The sequence below is a fragment of the Pristiophorus japonicus genome, chromosome 10, assembly GCF_044704955.1.
Source record: "Pristiophorus japonicus isolate sPriJap1 chromosome 10, sPriJap1.hap1, whole genome shotgun sequence".
NCBI lineage: Eukaryota > Metazoa > Chordata > Chondrichthyes > Pristiophoridae > Pristiophorus > Pristiophorus japonicus.
The window spans coordinates 93,292,821-93,314,661 of record NC_091986.1 but is presented as its reverse complement, the minus strand read 5'-3'; the positions used below and the strand labels follow the sequence as shown (position 1 = coordinate 93,314,661).

The 21,841-nt window shown below is 42.3% G+C and overlaps 1 protein-coding gene across 1 annotated transcript in view; it reads right to left on the bottom strand.

The window, feature by feature from the left end:
• LOC139274608 (uncharacterized) overlaps positions 1-21,841 on the bottom strand; it is a 128,067-nt gene that overhangs the window by 5,716 nt on the left and 100,510 nt on the right. Inside the window, 8 exon segments of the mRNA XM_070891285.1 lie at positions 10,002-10,150; positions 10,850-10,958; positions 15,861-15,944; positions 16,443-16,600; positions 16,759-16,866; positions 17,102-17,130; positions 17,132-17,262; positions 18,116-18,351. Coding sequence (XP_070747386.1) covers positions 10,002-10,150; positions 10,850-10,958; positions 15,861-15,944; positions 16,443-16,600; positions 16,759-16,866; positions 17,102-17,130; positions 17,132-17,262; positions 18,116-18,351 — 1,004 coding nt within the window.

Here is a 21,841-nt window from a genome sequence, read left to right as displayed (position 1 = left end):
AATACCAAAGGGCAAAAAACGTTAGTGGGAGTTGTGTACAGACCTCCAAACAGTAGTAGTGATGTTGGGGATGGCATCAAACATGAAATTAGGGGTGCGTGCAATAAAGGTGCAGCAGTTATAATGGGTGACTTTAATATGCACATAGATTGGGTTAACCAAACTGGAAGCAATACGGTGGAGGAGGATTTCCTGGAGTGCATAAGGGATGGTTTTTTAGACCAATATGTCGAGGAACCAACTAAGGAGGAGGCCATCTTAGACTGGGTGTTGTGTAATGAGAGAGGATTAATTAGCAATCTCGTTGTGCGAGGCCCCTTGGGGAAGAGTGACCATAATATGGTGGAATTCTGCATAAGGATGGAAAATGAAACAGTTAATTCAGAGACCATGGTCCAGAACTTAAAGAAGGCTAACTTTGAAGGTATGAGGCGTGAATTGGCTAGGATATATGGCGAATGATACTGAAGGGGTTGACATTTAGAGACCGCATGGATGAACTACAACAATTGTACATTCCTGTCTGGCGTAAAAATAAAAAAGGGAAGGTGGCTCAACCATGGCTATCAAGGGAAATCAGGAATAGTATTAAAGCCAAGGAAGTGGCATACAAATTGGCCAGAAATAGCAGCGAACCCGGGGACTGGGAGAAATTTAGAACTCAGCAGAGGAGGACAAAGGGTTTGATTAGGGCAGGGAAAATGGAGTACGAGAAGAAGCTTGTAGGGAACATTAAGACGGATTGCAAAAGTTTCTATAGATATGTAAAGAGAAAAAGGTTAGTAAAGACAAACGTAGGTCCCCTGCAGTCAGAATCAGGGGAAGTCATAACGGGGAACAAAGAAATGGCGGCCCAATTGAACAAGTATTTTGGTTCAGTATTCACAAAGGAAGACACAAACAACCTTCCGGATATAAAAGGGGTCGGAGGGTCTAGTAAGGAGGAGGAACTGAGGGAAATCCTTGTTAGTCGAGAAATTGTGTTGGGGAAATTGATGGGATTGAAGGCCGATAAATCCCCAGGGCCTGATGGACTGCATCCCAGAGTACTTAAGGAGGTGGCCTTGGAAATAGCGGATGCATTGACAGTCATTTTCCAACATTCCATTGACTCTGGATCAGTTCCTATGGAGTGGAGGGTAGCCAATGTAACCCTACTTTTTAAAAAAGGAGGGAGAGAGATAACAGGGAATTATAGACCGGTCAGCCTGACATCGGTAGTGGGTAAAATGATGGAATCAATTATTAAGGATGTCATAGCAGTGCATTTGGAAAGAGGTGATATGATAGGTCCAAGTCAGCATGGATTTGTGAAAGGGAAATCATGCTTGACAAATCTTCTGGAATTTTTTGAGGATGTTTCCAGTAGAGTGGACAAGGGAGAACCAGTTGATGTGGTATATTTGGATTTTCAGAAGGCTTTCGACAAGGTCCCACACAAGAGATTAATGTGCAAAGTTAAAGCACATGGGATTGGGGGTAGTGTGTTGAAATGGATTGAGAAATGGTTGTCAGGCAGGAAGCAAAGAGTCGGAGTAAATGGGTACTTTTCAGAATGGCAGGCAGTGACTAATGGGGTACCGCAAGGTTCTGTGCTGGGGCCCCAGCTGTTTACACTGTACATTCATGATTTAGACGAGGGGATTAAATGTTGTATCTCCAAATTTGCGGATGACACTAAGTTGGGTGGCAGTGTGAGCTGCGAAGAGGATGCTATGAGGCTGCAGAGCGACTTGGATAGGTTAGGTGAGTGGGCAAATGCATGGCAGATGAAGTATAATGTGGATAAATGTGAGGTTATCCACTTTGGTGGTTAAAAACAGAGAGACAGACTATTATCTGAATGGTGACAGATTAGGAAAAGGGGAGATGCAAAGAGACCTGGGTGTCATGGTACATCAGTCATTGAAGGTTGGCATGCAGGTACAGCAGGCGGTTAGGAAAGCAAATGGCATGTTGGCCTTCATAGCGAGGGGATTTAAGTACAGGGGCAGGGAGGTGTTGCTACAGTTGTACACGGCCTTGGTGAGGCCACACCTGGAGTATTGTGTACAGTTTTGGTCTCCTAACCTGAGGAAGGACATTGTTGCTATTGAGGGAGTGCAGCGAAGGTTCACCAGACTGATTCCTGGGATGGCGGGACTGACCTATTAAGAAAGACTGGATCAACTGGGCTTGTATTCACTGGAGTTCAGAAGAATGAGAGGGAACCTCATAGAAACGTTTAAAATTCAAACGGGGTTAGACAGGTTAGATGCAGGAAGAATGTTCCCAATGTTGGGGAAGTCCAGAACCAGGGGTCACAGTCTAAGGATAAGGGGTAAGCCATTTAGGACCGAGATGAGGAGGAATTTCTTCACCCAGAGAGTGGTGAACCTGTGGAATTCTCTACCACAGAAAGTTGTTGAGGCCAATTCACTAAATATATTCAAAAAGGAGTTAGATGAAGTCCTTACTACTAGGGGAATCAAGGGGTATGGTGAGAAAGCAGGAATGGGGTACTGAAGTTGCATGTTCATCCATGAACTCATTGAATGGCAGTGCAGGCTAGAAGGGCCGAATGGCCTACTCCTGCACCTATTTTCTATGTTTCTATGTTTCTAAATGAGGCTGTGGTTCACAGGCTGCCCTGAACAACCCACAGCAGACACCACCTTTTTCGGGCCCACAACACACACCCAAAAGATCAACGACACCACGCCGGACCAGGAAATTGAATCCATCACGCCCAACAGCCCAACAAAACCAGGCTCACCTAGCAGCCCTGCAGGGCCAACAAAACACCAGCCCAGCGAGGGCACAGCCAACACACCAGAACAGACATTTGTACCGAGGCAATCCACCAGGGAAAGAAAGGCTCCCGACCGTCTCACCTTGTAAATAGTTTTCACTTTGACTTCGGGGGGGAGTGATGTTGTGTATCTGTAAAGCATGCACTCCCATGTTCCGCCACCAGGGAGCTCATCTCCTGAAGTCCCAAGGGATCCCAGCATCCCTTGGGAGCATTGTATATAAGCTGACCCCTGAGGCCTGTTCCTCACTCTGGAGTGTCTTATTAAAGACTGAAATCACTGTTACTTTAACTTCCCTGTGTGCAGTCTCATCTGTGTTAGGAACACAATAACTCAATAGATATAACCTCCCCTTTAAGAACTGGAATGAGCCAGTGCAAAGAATTGAAGGATGATTGCTGAATGCAAGTCACCTGAAATTGGGTAGCGCTCTGATATTAGTGTCCCTGCAGCACCCCACTGAGGTGATTAGCACTTTATTTACAGCCCCTTCCTTCCTGGGGCGCTAAAACCCAATTTAGAAGTTAAGATTTATTTGTGCCTTGGAATTACATTTTCTAAATTTAAAATGTTAATGCCCCAAACAGGCAGCTACTGAATTTCTCACCCCAATATTTCAAAAGGCCTTTGATAAGGCACCACATAGTAGACTTATGACTAAGGTCAGAGAATGTGGAGTCAGATGACAGGTAACAGAATGGATAGCAAAGTGGTTGCAAAACAGAAAACAGAGAGTGGAGTTTAAAGGTCGTTACTCAGACTGGCAAAAGTTGGGAAGTGGTGTTCCACAGGGATTAGTATTGAGACAACTGTTGTTCATGATATATATTAATAATTTGGACTTAGGAATCGGAAGTACAATTTCAAAATTTGCAGACGACACCAGATTGGGGAGTTTAGTTAATGGCCCAGAAATCCCAGCCTCCCCGGGTCCGTACGAAATGTGTACGAACCCGGGAAGGCATCGCAAAAGCCGATTTTCCGCGCACAATGCGTATGCGCTGAAAACCGGCTTTTCCGATCTGTCCAACTTGACAGATCCTCCGCATCGCAGGAGCAAGGACATTTGCAAGGGCAAGATTGAGTATTTACCCATATCTTGCCCAGTAAATGTCCTGAAAACTCTTGAGCTTGATAAAGGCAGGCGCATAGCCTACTTTTACAGGCGTAAGAGTTTTAAAACACACAAAAACATAATAAAATAAAATTAAAAATACACATTTTATTGTTAAAAACCCTCCCCACTTTGGTAAGTGTATTTTAAACCATAATTAAAAAAACTTTTTAAAAAATTGGAAAAATATATATTTTTTTTAGACATAAATAACTTTAATTTAAATTAATTTTAAATATGTGGTGTATTTATTATATTTTTTATTAGTGTTTAGTATGTTTGGGGTGGTTTCTCAATCATAATAATGGGAATTCCAACTTACGGCCTCAGGACCGGGATCTCTCTTAGGCGCAGCAGGTTGAGGTAAGTGCATATCTTTTTTCCCTATTTCAGTTGATCGCCCGCGGGAAGCAGCCAACCGGGATTTCTAAGCCAATATGAAGGAAGAAAGTGACAAAATCAAGAAGACATTAATAAACTTCCAAAATGGGTTTGTAATTAGCAAATTAATTTCTGTACAGATAAGTGTGAGGTGGTACATTTTGGTAGGAAGAATAAGAAAGCCACATACTGCTTGGATAATAAGAGTCTAACTGGAGTAGAGTAGCAAAGGGATCTAGGGGTACTAATACACAAAACACTAAAAGAAGAGGTGCAGGTTAATAAGGCCATAAATGAAAACCAAGCTCTGGGGCTCATTTTCAGAGGGCTAGAATTGAAAAGCAGAGAAATAATGTTAAACTTTTATACAATGTTGGATAGACAACACTTTGAGTACTGTGCACAGTTCTGGGGGCTGAAATTGTCCCTTTTTGTTAACACATTAATGCCTCCGGGGGGGAGAGGCGCTAACGGGGCACAATGGCGTTTTTGCTTGGGGGAGGGGTTGGTATCGACTCTGGGAAATTACCCCGGAAGTTTGGGCTGGTAACGCTGTGCCCTGCGATTTGAACCCCAAGCCGATGCACATCCGGCGATGACATCATTGTCATACGCACTGACCTCTCACAGTCCCTGCCAACCCATTTGCACCCCGCAGGGGAAATTGGCCCGCGCGATGCGAAACTGGCGCGGGCGGATTTCAACGCGGGCGGAGGTACAGAGCTTATGGACATCTGCTGCCGCGGCGCCCTTAAAGGGGAGGCCTTTAGTGTCCTGGGCCGCCATTTAGGTTTGTCAACCATCTCTTGTGTCATCGATCGTGCCACCATTGTGCAGCCCGGCACTCCATTTTGGGTGCCAGGCCACTGGCCCAGTTAATCGCAACCAGAGTGGCCCAGTGGCGATCACCACAGGTCTTTCAGAGTGTGCAGCAGCCCTCCCCTTTAATTGAAGGGCAGGGGCATTGTGGGGGTGGAACATCCGGGCCGAGTGATAAAAGTCCTGGTTCCAGAAGGTTACGCCCCCCATCAGGGCGAGGGGCAATTTCGCCCCCCTGGTTTCCAAATTATGAAAAGGATATAGAGGCATTGTAAGAAGGTGCACAGAAGATTCACACGGATGATACCAGAACTGAGAGGTTATAACTATCAGAAAGACTGAACAGGTTGGGGCTGTTTCTCTAAAAAAGTGAAGGCTGAGAGGTGACCGAATAGAAGTCTTTAAGATGTTGAACGAGTTTGATAGGGTAGAAGTGGAGAAAATGTTTCCACTTGTGGTAGGAGACCAAAACAAGAGGTCATAAATATAAGATAGTTACTAATAAATCTAATCGGGAATTTAGGAGAAAGTTATTTACCCAAAAAGTGTTAAGAATGTGGAACTCACGAACACAAGGAGTAGTTAAGACGAGTGTAGGGTGTTTGTTTTTCACTCTACTCTGATTCTTAGACCTCGGAACTTATAGTGGGAAAGGACAACACGTGACACGTGGATTGTGGTGATGAGTTTGAATGGCTACTAATTTGCACACGGAGTCGACAATGCAAAAGATATTTCCTTATGCTGAATGCTGTTATCCAAAAATTTGCATTCTGTGGGGTTCTTTGTTGTCTGGTCTTTTTACAGACTCGATGTCTCCAATGGCTGTTTTCCCCACCCTGGTCAATCAAGTTCAAAGCCTCACATAACAACTCCATTGTTGTTATGCATGAAGTCAGTTTTATGTCCTTGACCACAGAATGATCTTAATTGTCCAGCTTAATTCAAAAAGCTTGGATCAATCAATTTTTAGTTCATGGTCTGCGTTTTTCTGAAGATTAGTAACTATACAATCTCTCCTTTTAATGTCTCTTATAATAAACCCAGAGACATTATTATGGGTGGACATCTTCTTTTTCCACGAGCATTTTGGACGATTGCAGCCTTCAGTCAAATCTCCCCATTACATTTCTTTTTATACAAAAAACCCCGATGTTTTTACAAACAATGTTTCTTACAACAAACCCTTGTTTGACCTTATTCTGACTTCGGTTTATACTGTTTTTACAAACACTGGCTTGGGTTTACTTTAATAAATTTTCCAGATTCTTGTTCCTCATCCTTTTCTTTAATTTACAGGACAGGACAAGAAGATACAACATTATTATCAACTGTACAATTATTAATGAGTGTGATACGATTCGAACCCGGGGGGGAGGGATTTCAATATTGAGTCCCAGATCCCATCATGGAGGGACCATAATTTCCTCGATTTCTCCCCTTACTTTATCATTCTCCTGGTGTAACATGTAATAATGTTTGTGGTACAGCTCGATGTTCTTTAATAATTCAGTCAGATGTTTGGGTAACGGCGGGATATCGTATCCAAAACGTGATATGTATTCCTGGAGGTTAGGTAAACTACCTTTGATTGTGATACTTATGTGTTTGTGGTATGAAATAGGAATTATACTTTCTTGTGCTATTTGTGTCTCTACCTGGGGTTTGAAACAAAAGGTAGAATCCCTCACTGGGCACCAAGTGTCCTGGTGTACTCTATACCGACTTTCGCTGGTGGTGACACAGTATGTCCCATTTCCCTTGTACGCAACTGTGGTGGAACAAGGTCGTGAGCTGTCACTTCCATGATACAGCTTATAGGCTGCCCGTCCTCCTACTTGAACCCACATACCGGCCGGTCGAAAGGTTTCAGATGATAGGGGCACAATATCACTTGTGTACCCCCTCTCTGGCATCCCTCCAGATAAGCACCGGTTATTTGAGTCTCCCAATTGTACCACATACTGCGGGGTTTTATGCTGTTTCACATGTACCCTGTTCTGAATTACCCCAATGTTTTCCACCCAGTATACCGGTACGGGTCATTGTGACTGATCCAACCGGTATTCGAAGCACTATCCCCATTATGGATTGTTTACTTTGACCACAGTTGAAAGGGACTGGATACGCTTTGGAGGCTGACCGTAGCTAGCATGAATTCTGGAGGTTGTTATAAACACTCAATGCTTTTAAATGTATGTTACTGATCCACGACGGTAGGTGGCCTTGTTTTAAATCCTCTAAATTACCGCATCCTTCATTTAACAACCAAGCTCATGACACAGATGTCATTCTGAGCTGCTTGATCTGACGCGTTTCTATCCTCCTTGATTAAAGCATTGATGGTCTGAGCATGTTTTTCCACTTCAGCGATCATCTCTTTCAAATGAATTGTCATTGCCCGATCCTCCTGTAATTCGTTACCCTCTATGTCACAACCCTCCTCTAGTATTTTCTTTAACCCTTAAGGTATTCACTTGGACTTGTGACTGCATGTTATCCACACTATTTACCAGTGATGTCCCAGTATTAAATGCTGTAGCTACATCACTCATTAGCCCCCTTTTTCGTCTCAGTTTTAGGGAGAGGTTTTAAGTTGCTTGCGATCAGTTCGGTTGCATTAAATGTTTTTGTCGGGTTCATCGTTACACAGGAATCGAAACCTGGTGTCCAATTCATTCCTGACCCAGAATTTTGCCATTACCTTTTAAAGACAATCCCCACACCTCCCCCGCACTTCTGGCTAGATCCAAACACACAGACATAAATCCCTTGTTCCTCCTTCCACCACTTTCCCTACACAATTTCGCCCTTTCTTTTTTCCTGTGGTTCGCCTGTTAGAACTATTACCCAGTTTCTCCCATTCTGTGGATGCATTAGTTTTTCCCGACTGTTTTCTGTAACCACCACCATCCTCCCATTGGGGTAATCCCATTACAATCCAGACAAACTCGTCTACCCTCTCTCACCCGTACCTTCCTGGTCGTGATGTTTAGCCTGGGGCAGGATACTGACACCTCATCAAGTTTGTTTCCGGTTTGTCTGGAGTACTTGGTCAAATTTGACCCTAACCACCCTGGCCAACTCACAGTGTGAGTACAGGCGTTTGTGTCCTTGTTGCTCCATATGGCTCCCCCTTGAGTTACAGTGGGGCCGGTTCCTCCCATACATCTGTGTGTAAGGAATGTCTCGTTATCTCCCCGATCTCCCCATCTTTTAATGATGATGGCCATCCACAATATCCACCTCATCTCGTATCCCTGGCTCGATTCACTCCTATGAAGACAAAAATGAAAGAAATACTTTTTACTCTGTGGGAGCCTCCCCCTCACAGGTTCTTCTTCAGTCATTCACATATTTACATAACACTTTTTTACGATCACTGCTTCCCTCTCAAAGTTCAAGTTCGGTAACACCTTGAGGTCATTTCCATATTAAAGGACCTCTTTTGGTAATTTGCACTCCTGTTTAAAAGAAAAGAAAAAGAACTTCCATTGTGGCTTTTCTGTCCGCCCAATGGGTTAATTCATCAATTCTGATCCCCTTTCTATTACTGAGGGAAAACATCCACTCAAATTCCAAACTTAAAATTTTCTTTAAAATTTTACAAATGCTCAGAATATTTATTCGACTCTTCACAATATGTTGCTTTCTGAAGTCTTGTACAAAGTGTTACCTTCCTTTTTTATTCGCATTTTAAAAGTTCAACAAACACATAACAATGGTACCACGCATCTGTAAAGCAACACCATGCATACCAATAGCTTACATATTACAATGGTTCTCTCCTCCACACCCTTTTTCTCCACTGGTCACACATTCTTGAATTGGTCGGAAATTTTTATTTTTAAAATACCAAATATATGTGATTGCCTCATATCCGGAACTAGAGGCTTTTCACACAATTTAAACCAATCCAAAATTCCACCATATCCATAATGAAAATCTGGTTTTCACAGGTTAATTAATCTCAATAACTCCAAATTAATCCAAACCAATCTCAAACTAACCAGTGCCAGTTGAAAAAAACTAGATACACAGACAAATAAACATCCACATGTTTTTAACTTTAAACATACTCCCTGAAAGTATCAGAACTTTTTACACAGAAATTCTATGTTGTATTTCTCTCGGCACCAAAGTTAGAAGCTTAAGTGTCGGGTTCACCTTCTTAGACTCATAGAAAATGCAATTCTATTTTTTCTGTCTCTTAAACAAACGGTTTACTACAGTAAACACAATACTTCCCTGCCATTCTTCCTTTTGGATGCCGCAGGGTGCTTCTGCTCACGTGTCACTTTTTCCTGAAAACTCTTACTATCAGCTTTCAAATTTCTTAAACTGTTTTTGCAGCTACTGAGAAGGATCTGCTTCAAGTTCACATCCCCCAACTCTGGGTTACCCCTCCAAAATTCCACCCAGCATCTATTAACATCCAGCGGACTATCCATGGAGTTAATGGGGCCTATATCTCGCCTCAATGCTGCCAATTTGTCCTCATCACAGTTATTGATCGGTCCCGGTGGTCCTGGTGCTTCGGGAGCCGGCCAACCCTCACTATTCTGGGTTCCATCGTTGGGCTCCTTTCTCTCCTCATCCCAGTTTAACCCAACTACCCCCGGTGTCATAAGACAAGCCATACCCCTGGCCCTGGTTAATGCTAAGGTCACCTTACTGATCTTTTTCATTACAGGGCCTGTGATCGACCTCTTCACATACCCGATTTTGAGCTGCCCTGTATGCCATCATTATATCTTTTAACTGACCCTCAGCCTTGTCAGCTTTCTCTGCTAGTCGGGAATTTTCTTCTCGGAGAACTTACTCATTGAACTTAGCCTCGGTAACCTGGCACTCTAAATAATCTAAGTGATTCCTCTCCGTTTCTTCCTTCCTACCCTGGTCGTGCTTTTCTTTCTCGAAACTGGCTATCTCGTCTTTTAACCTTTTATTCTCTTCCTCCAACTTTTTCCCTTTTCTCTTAACAGTTGTGCCTTCTCTTTTGACCTTTGTGGTTGCTACTGACTCTCCATTCTGCCGCTTTTTCCTGCGGATCCGCAGAGTGCAGCATTTCCTGTGCCCATGGCTCTGAAATGTCTAACTATTTGCATGTATATACAACGACCTTAGCCTCCATGGACTTCCTACGACTGCTCTTAGCCATGGGCTCTACAGTGTTTTCCTTGGTGAGTCCATTTCTAGTGCCTCTGGCTGAGAAATTCTCCCTGACTACCTTGGTCTCCCCTGAGACCACCTCACAGTGACCTGTGGTTCCTGTTACTCAGGCTTCTCTCTTTGGCTACCCTATTTGACTGAGACTACTTCAGTCCGTCAGAGACTGTTTCTCTCCTGGTCCCCTAGTCATCTTTGAGATCACCCTTGATATCACCCTTGATATTACCCTTGGCCTCCCTGAGACCCCTATTCACAGACTACCTGAGACCTACCTTTTGGCTTCTTTTGGTGACTACCCCAGTCAACCGGGATTACTCCAGCCTATTTGAGGCTGTTTCCTTCCTCTGGCTGTCCTAGCTGTCCTTGAGATTACTATGGTCTCCCTGAGACCCTTGCGCAGACTACCTGTGATTTCTTTTCTCCGTGGCTACCCTAGTCAACCCGAGATTACTCCAGCCTACACAAGACTGTTTCCTTCCTCTGCTGGCTGCCCTAGCTGCCCCTGAGAAGATAACTTTTCGACTACCTTAGCTGACCTTAGACTTAACCAAGCCTCCCTCGGGGTTCTTGCCTTGGTGTTGTGTCTGTGATCCTATTCCCAATGTCAAGGTTCTGCTGTCGGTCACCAATTTCTGTAGGGTGTTTGTTTTTCACTCTACTCTGATTCTTAGACCTCGGAACTTATAGTGGGAAAGGACAACACAAGGCACAAAAATTTAGGCTTAATCCAGTGTCAGTTTTATTACGCAACAAAAAACGGCTAACAGGATTAGACTGCTGAGAGAAACTTGACTTTAGACATACAATCACAAGAGATTCGTGGTCCTTGATTCCGTAACCTGCTGTTTCTTCTTCCGGCTGTTCTCTGCAGCTTCTGTTCCTTTTCTGCTGCTTCTTCTTGTGTTGCCTGTCCTTCTTCTGTTGCCTGTCCTTCTTCTACTGAGCTGCTTTTAGCTTGCATATTTATCCAGGTTTTCAATAAGTTTCCCGCTGGGGCGAGATTCGATTATCGGTGTGGTAATTTGTTTAACTGGTTGGTGATGAGTTTGAATGGCTACTAATTTGCACACGGAGTCGACAATGCAAAAGATATTTCCTTATGCTGATGCTATTATCCAAAAATGTGCATTCCGTGGGGTCCTTTGTTGTCCGGTCTTTTTACGGACTCGATGGGTTAGATTTTACACTTTTTTGCATGCATAATGGCCACTTAATGTCCATTTTACAGCTGAAATGAGGTATAACGCCAGATATCGCCCATTTTGCCACAAAATGGAAACTGGCGGCCATTTTTCGGACACTTATCGGCGAGTGTTACTTTCCCCATGTAAGTAATGCCGGAAAAAAATAATACCGCTCGCCAACTTTTTTTGGACGGAATCATCAAAATGAGCGAAACCAACGCCCGTAATATCACCCAGCGTTACTGTCCATACGTAATTAACATCGTGACTCAATAATACCGACCGCACACTTTATTATGTCGTAAAGATCACATTTGCCGAAACGTCACTTTCACCGCTGCGCACACGTATCGCCCACAATATCGCTCGCCTAAAACACCGCTCAGAAAAAGTGGAACTGTTCTGAACGAATCACAGCGGTGTGGGCACCATTTTTTAAATCGCAGGTCGCTTCATTCAAAAGGCTGTTTCAACTTCGGGGGAGTTTGGATTGACTCTGGAGTTCTTCTCAGGTGAAGTGACCATCTCAACCGACATCTTTTCAGACTCTGGACTATTGGGGGTTTACTGTAGGTGTATTTTAGTGAGGAAATTATTGTTTCTGATCAATCGCTATTATACTTTTATTGGAATGGACCAGCCATTTCTCAGCCTGCGTCGATTAATACGCAGATGCTGCAGAGTGCAAATGGCTCAACGTCTAATGCACATCATTATGTGCCCAATTTAAGACGTGCCAGAATGAAGAGGAGGTCCAGACCATACACACCTCACACGTACAGGGAAAAGAGGTCTTACCTTGACGTGTCCGACCACACCTGCCTTCGGAGACTGCACTTCCACAAGGTGGTGATCAATGAAATATGTGAGCTCATCAGGCCACATATGCAGCCTGCCATCAGGACATCAGTGTTGGTGGAGCTCAAGGTCACCACGGCACTGTCTTTCTACACGTCCGGTTCCTTTCGGGCCTCCGTGGTCGAGATTTTGTTTTAGGAACCCATGCATGGCTGTTTCGCCTGATTTCACAGGCATCTGTTTCCATTTTTCTCAAGGTCCATTCCCTGAATACATCATTGATTATCCAATCTGGGACTTCCCCATTTTGTAGCTGTTCTAAGTTATGTTCTACTGTACTTATCATCCATGCTCCATACCCGGCGCATACCGCGGCATTTCGTCCGCTTTCGCTATTGTACTTTTGGTTTGCGTTTATTAAGTTAATTGTCTTGGCATGATCCCTTAGTGTGTGGGCCACTTGTAACAATTGTCGTTTGGCCCCATCTCCCAATTGGGCCTGCATTTTCTCATTATCATCTCCCCTCTCCAGCAACCCTCTTAGAGTTTGGGTGAGTGTGTCAACCTGCTCTTCTACCATCTGGAGATCTATAGCGTTTACCGTGGCTACGCCTGCCGCATATCCCGCGCGCATCATTTCTAATATCTCCGTTTTTTATCTAACCTTCCCTTTTAATGTGATAAACCTCAGGTCTTAGAAGTGGGTCCATCTAAGGCCCGCAGTGTCAGATTTAGAAATATCGTGATTATCTTTGGCGTATTCCAAAGTGTATTTTTTCCTTTGTGTATTTCATCACTAACCCTCCTTTGGCTCCCTTTGCTAAATGAGGGCACCTGGAAGTTCTCCTCTTACACAGGAACATCGTTGCCCCTCTTGTATGATTGTCACAACTTGTACTTCCCTCTGGGGTGGGTGATGGGCTACTAGTTTCTTCCTTGTTCTTGTAGAATTGTAAGGGCGGTGGTGATCACGTTTATATGCATTCTGTCGATAAAACACATCCTGGATATTCCAGGCTTTTAGATAGATTCTTACCATTTCTACTCCTACCGGATTGTTTGCAACGTTTCTCCGGGCATGTGACCTTTCCCAGGTCCATTTTATTATGGCAAGAACCCCTAATATTGCAAATATTAATCCTAATCCCCCTAAAAGTCCACCTATCAATGCATCCCTCCACTCCTCATATTCTTTCAGCTGGGACCAATGTTTCCATCGGCCCCCAACTTTCATATTTACGCATGCACATGTGTCTCCGCTAATCAGTACCTCATAGGGTCCACTCTGTCGAGGGGTGAATCCAGATTTTTCTGGTAATACCCTAACCATTACCCTTGCCCCCACCTCGGGTACTACTGCCGGGTTTTTGTTCCTTTATCCTCGTCTTCCTCTTCCTGCTTATCTCGCACTTCCTGTCGCATACCTTTCAACTGCCTACTCAGTTCCATCACATACTTCCTAATTCTATCATGCAAAGGTCCTAACTCTACTCCCCCTGTAACTATTCCCTCAGGGAGTTTCATTGCTTGTGCAGTCATTAGTTCATAAGGGGTGAGTCCTGTTGTGTGGTTTGGTGTATCACACAGTTTCATCAATGTGGTGGGCAGGAGTTCCGGCCATGGCTGTCCGGTTCCCTGGATTGCTTTACTCAGTGAGGTTTTGAGGGTTCTATTCATTTTTTCTACCACTCCCGAACTCTGGGGATTGTAGGGGATGTGGAATTTCTGCTTAATGTTCAATATTTTACAAGTTTCCTTCATTACCTTTCCTGTGAAATGAGTCCCTTGGTCCGAATCTATCTGAATGGGAATCCCCCATCTAGGAATTACCTCTTCCGCTAATATACGGGCTACCGTGATTGTGGTGCAATTGCTGGGGGCGAATGCTTCCACCCACCTTGTAAACTGGTCAATAATCACCAAGCAGTACTTCCTTTCTCTGGAGTTTATTAGGGCCCCAGTAAAATCAATCTGCATGTTTTCCCATGGTCCCCGTGGGCGGGGTTGGTGCGCCAACCTTATTTTTATCGCTTTTCCCGGATTATGTTTGGTGCACGTAACACAGTGCTGACAATGTTTAGCAATGTCGCGCCCAATTCCCGGCCACCACCAATCCTGTGAGATATTGGATATCATGGCGTTACACCCGACATGGTTAATGCCATGGTGTAACTCCATGATCATTTGCCGAATGCAGGAAGGGGTCAACACCTTTCCGTCCTTTCTCCACATGGAGCCTCAGGTAAGTGTGATTATTGCTATTTTTAAAATGTTTGTGATTTATGTTGGGATTCTTTTTGGTGGTTTTTTTTCTCCACGGAAGCCTCTATTAGGGAGTCCCCAGGCCGGTTGTTTAGCTCGGGATTTTCAGTGGCTCAGCCGGCCTAGCACCCTAAGAGAGGTGTGGGATGTCTTCCATAATGCTGCGCTCCAAACTCAGGACTCAACTGGAGATGCAAACCATTTCCCGACGCAAAATATACCGCTCCACCTGGATTAATTCCACAACAGTGGCGCGACCGAATTTCCACCCCAATGTCTTTGCAGTTCATGTTAAGTTTTGTAATAATCAAGAACTTTGGAGAAACTCTAGATAATATAAAATGTTTGTTGTTCAGGTATGTTCAGACTGTGTATAATAGACTCCAACTGAAAACATTTTTTTTTCAGTTTTGATCCACTCGTTATTATCACTGAGATATTTAACCTGTGTCAAAATCACTGTATGGATACCTGCTTCTAGAAAAGATACAAATGTCTTGGCTTCATGTAAACTGATGACTAATGTGTGGTGATGTACAAGATTGAAAACTGAAGTACATGAAGTCCAGATTAAGACTTTTATTTTCTATCTCTTTTAGTATGATTTCAAGAATTATGATTTAATTACAAATGGTTTAGCAAAATTAAGATTATATATTGAAGTGATTCAACAGTGTTACAGATATGAAAAATACCAGCAGACAATATGTTTAACCAGTCTGAATCTCACAATTTTATAAAAGTTCAGAGATTCTGCTAAACCACACTCACTTACTTTTGTTGTGTTAACTACATAAAATGAATGATTACTCTGCAAATTAATGATTAAATACCAAATATCATTATTAAGCATGCTCTATAACAGTAACAAATGATTTGAAGAACATAAGTCAAACTTAATAACACTTCAAGCAACATACAATCTAAACAAAAGTACAATCTATATTTTGGTATGAAATTATAATTATATATCACTTATATCACAAAAATAGATTAATGAGAGGTTATTTTCCATTATGTAAAACATTTATCATACTAAAGAAAATTATTTAATTATTTTAAACAATACTAAAATGATACAGATGTGGCCGACACAGACACAAAAATGTTAACTATGCATTAATCTTGTTTCTGTCCTTTCATTGTGCCTGTATATTTTAGTTACATATTAAGATCTCGATAAATTTTAGCAGAATAATATGTTATGAATCATTGTGAAAGAATATTCATCAATTATTTAAGATAAATTTATGAAAAAAGTACAGTAATCTGATAGAAATACATTAAACAGCTGCTAAGGTAACTTACTTATTGTTAACTAATAACAATTTAGCCAACTATATGGTTTCAAAACACCTATAACTCGTTTGTTCCTGTAGTCATATTCATACTGTGTTGCTCCATTAGATAAGTAGAGGTAGACTGGAGAAAAAAATGAAAACAAAATGTCAAACCATTATACAAATAAAATAATGTAGCATAAACTATAAATCAAAAATAGGGCTGAGAAATTCTGTTACCCCGTTTGGGGGCGGTAAGATCCACGAGGCAGAACTTTTTGCACCAGGCGCAGAATCCAGCCCGCTCAAAAAATTGGGGTTACTGCCCCTGGGAGGAAGTGGAGTGCAAAAAAACATGCTCCACTTCCTCTCTGGGGCGCGAATGGGGTGGATGGATTGGGAGCGGTGCGCAGCACTGCCACTTGGGAGGTGCTTTCCCCTTTATTAAAGGGAAGGGCCCAAGCTGCCAACTCTGCAGAGCCCTACCTGGACCACCAGAGTGCCGGGCTGCCAGATCACAGCATGGACTGCACGCTCAAAGTGGCAACAGGCTGCAACAAGTAAGTCGGCACATTTTTTATTGACCCGCCCGCCACCTCCCCTTTAGCGTGCCCCGCAAGCCTCCTGCCACCCCATTCACATCCCCTGAAGCTGTCGCTGTCATAACCTGTCGCAGCTTCAGGGGGCAAAGGCCACTTTTTGTTCTGGGGTGAAAATGGGGCACTGCGCATGGTGATGACGATGTTATTGCCAGTGCAGCAGAGCGAGGCGCTACCAGTTACTGCCGCCGCTAAACTCCTGAGAAATTTAGTGGGAGTCGTTAGCAGCGCAGTGGCTGGGTGAAAAATCGTTTGCCCCCTGGGGGCGCTAACGGGAGGTGCAAACAACCCCAATTTCCCCCCCTAAGTATTTTTTATAAACTTTGAATATTTCATGCTTCCACTCTATTTCAATACTCATCAGAGTTTTGAAATATTGATTCTACTTTAATCCCAATTCCAGGAAAGTCATCTTCTATTTTTCTTGGATAGCCTCTGTCCATTTGCTTTCTCATCACATTGTAACTAAATAAAAGAAAATAAAATGCATTTATTTAATATTGACATAAAGTATATTGTAAATATATTTTTCATTATTTGTATCCTCTTCAGGAGTCCGGGGAACCTATTAATGTTACTTCTTTCCAATATATTTAATTTAAGGCTTTAAAGTGTTCTTAGTAATATTAATTTGATTCTGAAAGAATTTTGCTTCATTGATGGGGAAAGGGGAACGATGCATAATAATACTACTACATACCTCCAGTACTTATCTCCCACAAAGAATAGTGCTTTTTTTTATCTCCTTGACATATAGGGCAGCATCTATGTGTGTAACAGATCTTGGAAATCCAAAGGACATGATGCTCCTAGGATAGCCTTTCAATGTCCTGAATCCCATAATTAGCCAGAACTGTGATCCTGTGGAATTTTAGCAGTGATTTTAGTGAACAGTGGACAGATGGGATATGACTGAAAAATATTTCAAAAATATTCATTAAATCAACACATGCTTTGCATAGAGTACAGGAATGGAAAATAAAAAAAATAGATCTTTCAATTTTTCATTCCCCATCCTATATTCATTACCAGAAAAACAAAGGAGGAAACAAAATTCATCTTATTGGCTTATCTTGCAAATTTTAATGGATGTGCAAGCTTATATTTTGTCCGTAATTAGTATTAATTGCGCAGCACTGTACATCAATGTGCAAATTATGTGGGAAAAAATAGTAAAAGCTCTAGAACCTTTGAAGAGAGCAACCACATATCTGTTCTTAAATTCAACTGCAGCATCAACTGACTGGATGTTTGGGAAAATATTCTTGATTGGAATTGATGTCACATCTGAGTGTCGAGGATTCTAAACAATGAGAACATTTATTTCATCATTTAGGGCAATATTCTTAATCCAGAATAAAGAATTATAGAATGTAAGGTAGTCTCTGTCAATCAAAAAAGTAAAGAAATACCAGCACTGAGGTTGGATGTCATCCAAAGTTTGAATAAAAAGGCTGCAGTGCAATTTTTCAGTACAAATGTAATTATCAGTCTTAAAATAAGTAACATTTTAGTGGCACATTCTTGAAAAGAAATTTGACGTATACTTTAGGCTTTGGATCATACAAATTAATGTAGTTTTGCTATGTGATTTTTACTGATACCATCTCTGAAAATCAAACCCACAATGTTTGCAATAATGGAAAGAGATTGCATAGTTTTGCAATTCTGTTTTCCTCTAAAGTTCTATTGCACCACTCTGCTGAGAGCTCACCAACAGCATAATAGTTAAATGAATGATTGAAAAATATCTGCAGTGTAAGAAGTAGCATAAAACAGAACCAAAAATGCAGTTCATACCCATTCTTAAAGAACAACATTTCTTCATGCAGACTTATAATTGCATCAAATGAGAATTGAGGGTTACATTTGTCCAGGGTTTTTGTTGATTGAGGTGATTGTGGCTGTGGTTGTGTTGGTCTTGGCTGGGATCTTAAATCTTGACGAGATTTAAAATACAGAGCAAAAATTGTCAGTTTTAAAGTGACAGATAAATCAGAAATAAATATAGGTTTTAAAATGATTGCGGTCATCTGACTATAGAAGCCAACAAACTATTCCAAACTCTACATATGTCTATTACTAAGAAGTATTTGTGGAAATTTCAAAGGATGTGGGAACGAGCAGGGAATGGAACGAAACAGATAGCTCTGTAAAAGAGCCAGCACATGCATAATGGGCTGAATGGACTTTTTCTGTTACGAAAAATTCTATGGTTCTACAAATAAGAAGCAAAGTACTCTTTAAGATTTAAGGTTCACTGGAGCATTTTAATGTCAAATAAATGCAATATAAATCCCATTAATCTCAGGAAATCGTTCCGATAGTGGAGTGTTCTTTGACAGCTTATTTAGCAATACATCTACATATATATAAATATATATATTGCTTACAGTGAATCAGTGGGGGTGGTTGAGAACCAACACGGGTCATTGAAAAGGAGCTTGTGAGAGATGTGCTCACAGACACCTCTCATTCTTCTTGTTGGAGCTGATTTTTGGACATATACTTGACTAGTATACGGGACCAAACATTTGTTTTTATTTTCCCCTTTAATCAATTTTGTAAGGGACAATACTGATGCATTATGTTTTATATAAAAAACACAGTTAGACTTCAAAGTATGCTGGCCTTGAGTTATGGAGATAGGAAAGTGAGATAATGAATGACTGGAGAGATAATTAAGTGGGATGTTTGTCTATACTGGTGCCAAAGAATCTGCCCTTGTTTATAATGCCCTGTCACAATGCAGGCTGGTTTATATAAAAAAACTCAGCCTTGGATGAAAAGCTTTGTCTCCGATGTGATGTAAAGTGACGTAATTTGTAAGATAAAAGAACCTCACTGGAGATACCAAATTGAGTCGTGGTTCAGAGACAGGGGTCTCTAACACTTCTCCCAAAGCTTTGTCTCCGATTTAATAAACCTCTCTTTATATATTATACAGTCTCGGAAATATTTTTCCACAACAAAATGGCGTCACGAACAGGATACTGTCCGATCAGATGTGATCACTTAAGACAATATCTGGAATCTGGTGTTAGAGACTGAAAAGAGAGGTGTATGGGCGCAACGGGATAGTGTATAAGATACGAGTAAGTAGATAGCGGGAAGAGGCTGACTAACCAGTTTGAGTTGTCCCTTTAGTAAATAAGGTCGGTCCGGAAGGGAACTGATCATTCCAACCTAGAGACGAAAACTCCGGTGGTAAGGAAACATGATAGCTTTGTTGCGAAGACAAAGGGTCTCCATAGAGTAGTCGTGATTGTGAGTATTACAGAAACAAAGGGAAACGTCCGAGACAGGTGAACATGGAAGTTAAGGAAGGGAATGTAAAACACGGGCTGCCCGGGTCATTAATTAATTCCTATCATTAATTGTAACTTGCATATTACATAATGCCATAAAAAAAGCTGATAGTGACTATCTTAAGTGACATATGGATCCAGACATAAGCTTTGTTGAATGAAGAGAAACTTTTGTGAGTGTCTATTTTGAATGAAGAGAGTACTCGAGTGATTTTGACTGTGGAATGAATGAAAGCCTGTTTGGGAAGGTGTGGAGTTGCCTGCCTGTTTTAGCTCCACCCACTCTTTCCAAACAGAGTAAAACATGTTTTAACCCTTCGTAGTGTTGTCCTGTATGTGGGAAGTTTAAGAAACTGTGAACCTTATGGTATTACATTTTAAGTTAGAAACGAAGGTGTGGATATATTCGGATGATAAGTTATGGAGCTAGGAAATGCACAAAGGATAGGTTTGTTGAGTAAAAGATAAAAAATTACATGGTCCCGGTAGTAAAAAAAAATAATTTGACACGCTCACTTACTTGTCGAAAGAAAACATGCAATTGGGTTGAAAGACATAAATTTAGTCTAGGAATGAGATAAAGAATGCCTTTTAAAACGCTCCCATTTTCCTTTGTGTAAAACCTTGACACGAAAGCTTCTAACTCAGTAAAGAAAAAAGAGTTTTAAATTTAGAAATACCTTCAGGGATCAGGTCAAACTCCTGGGCGAGTGATGAGCTATTTGTGAAGATGTAAAAGGGACTTTTGAAAAAGGCTAAAACAGTAAGCTTTAGCAGTTTAGAAAAGAAAAAGCTAAGGCAGGAAAAGGTCTCTGCCATGGGAACAGGAGGAGGGCAGAAAAGGGGGACTTGCCATAATTGTGGAAAACCGGGCCATTTTGCCAGGGAATGCAAAGGGAAAGGCAGTGAAAAGCAATGTACGTATTGTGGTAAGAAAGGGCACCTGGAAGCGACATGCTATGGTAAAAATGGCTATCCTAATAAGGCAAGGACCCTGTCAGAACAGGAGTACCAGCAGTGGCAGAAATACAAAGCCACCCGGTGATGTCCGGCGGCCCCTGTACAAAGTAAAAAGGAGGGAAGGATATATGTGTCTGCACTAGTAGGGGGCCGACAGTGTGAGATGCTAGTGGACACGGGAGCCTCAGTATCCATTACCAATATGTCCCTTCCCCTCACCAACAAGAAGGCTCTGATAAACGGAATCGATGGACGGCCCACACTGGCCTACCTGAGTACCACCCAATTGGTGGAAATTGATAACTTATATATACCCATGAGATTTTACGTATGCAAGTATCGTGAGGGAACAATATTGGGGAATGATGTAATGAGGGAATTTAAGGCCCTGATTGATTGCGGCAAGGGGAAACTGCACCACTAACTCCCAAACATGGCTGGTAGGGAAACCAGATGGGAGTTATAGACTCACTATCGACTACACTGCCCTTAACAAGGTCATCCCCAAATTACACCCGATAGTGGCCAGCCCCTCCACAATCCTTACCTTATAGAGTGGGGCCCTGAACAAGAACAGGCGTATAGTAAACTCAAGTCAGAACTAGTCTCCGCACCTGGATTGGGACTGCCTGACATGGGTAGGTATTTCCACATTCATTGTAACAATGAAGGTGGGTTCTATATGGCCGTGGTCACCCAAGATCACGGGGATAAAAGGAGACCTATAGCCTATTACTCTACCACCGAAAGCTCGGTGGTGACTGGGTTATCCAGATGTATAGCCGTGCTAGATTTCGTAGCTTGGGCGGTAAAAATTAAGCGAGCCTGTGGCGATGACTGGATACATCATTCTCCACACTAAACACACATTGGTAGAAATGTTAAACACAGGAAAACTGAGAACCGTATCTAATATGAAACGGGCAAAGTGGGAAGCAGTCCTCTTAATACCCAACAAAGCGGTAACCATAATTAGGGATGTAGGAAACAACCCCGCAGAAGATATGATGGGTGAGGGGGAACCCCACTTTTGCGAAGAGGTATGTGAGGATATGGAAGAGGATAGAATAAAAGAGGCCCCCCACCTTCAAACCGCAGAACAAATCTTGTTTGTGGACGGCTCACGAAAATACGTAGAGGGACTACCTCGTACCGGATGGGCCGTAGTTAAC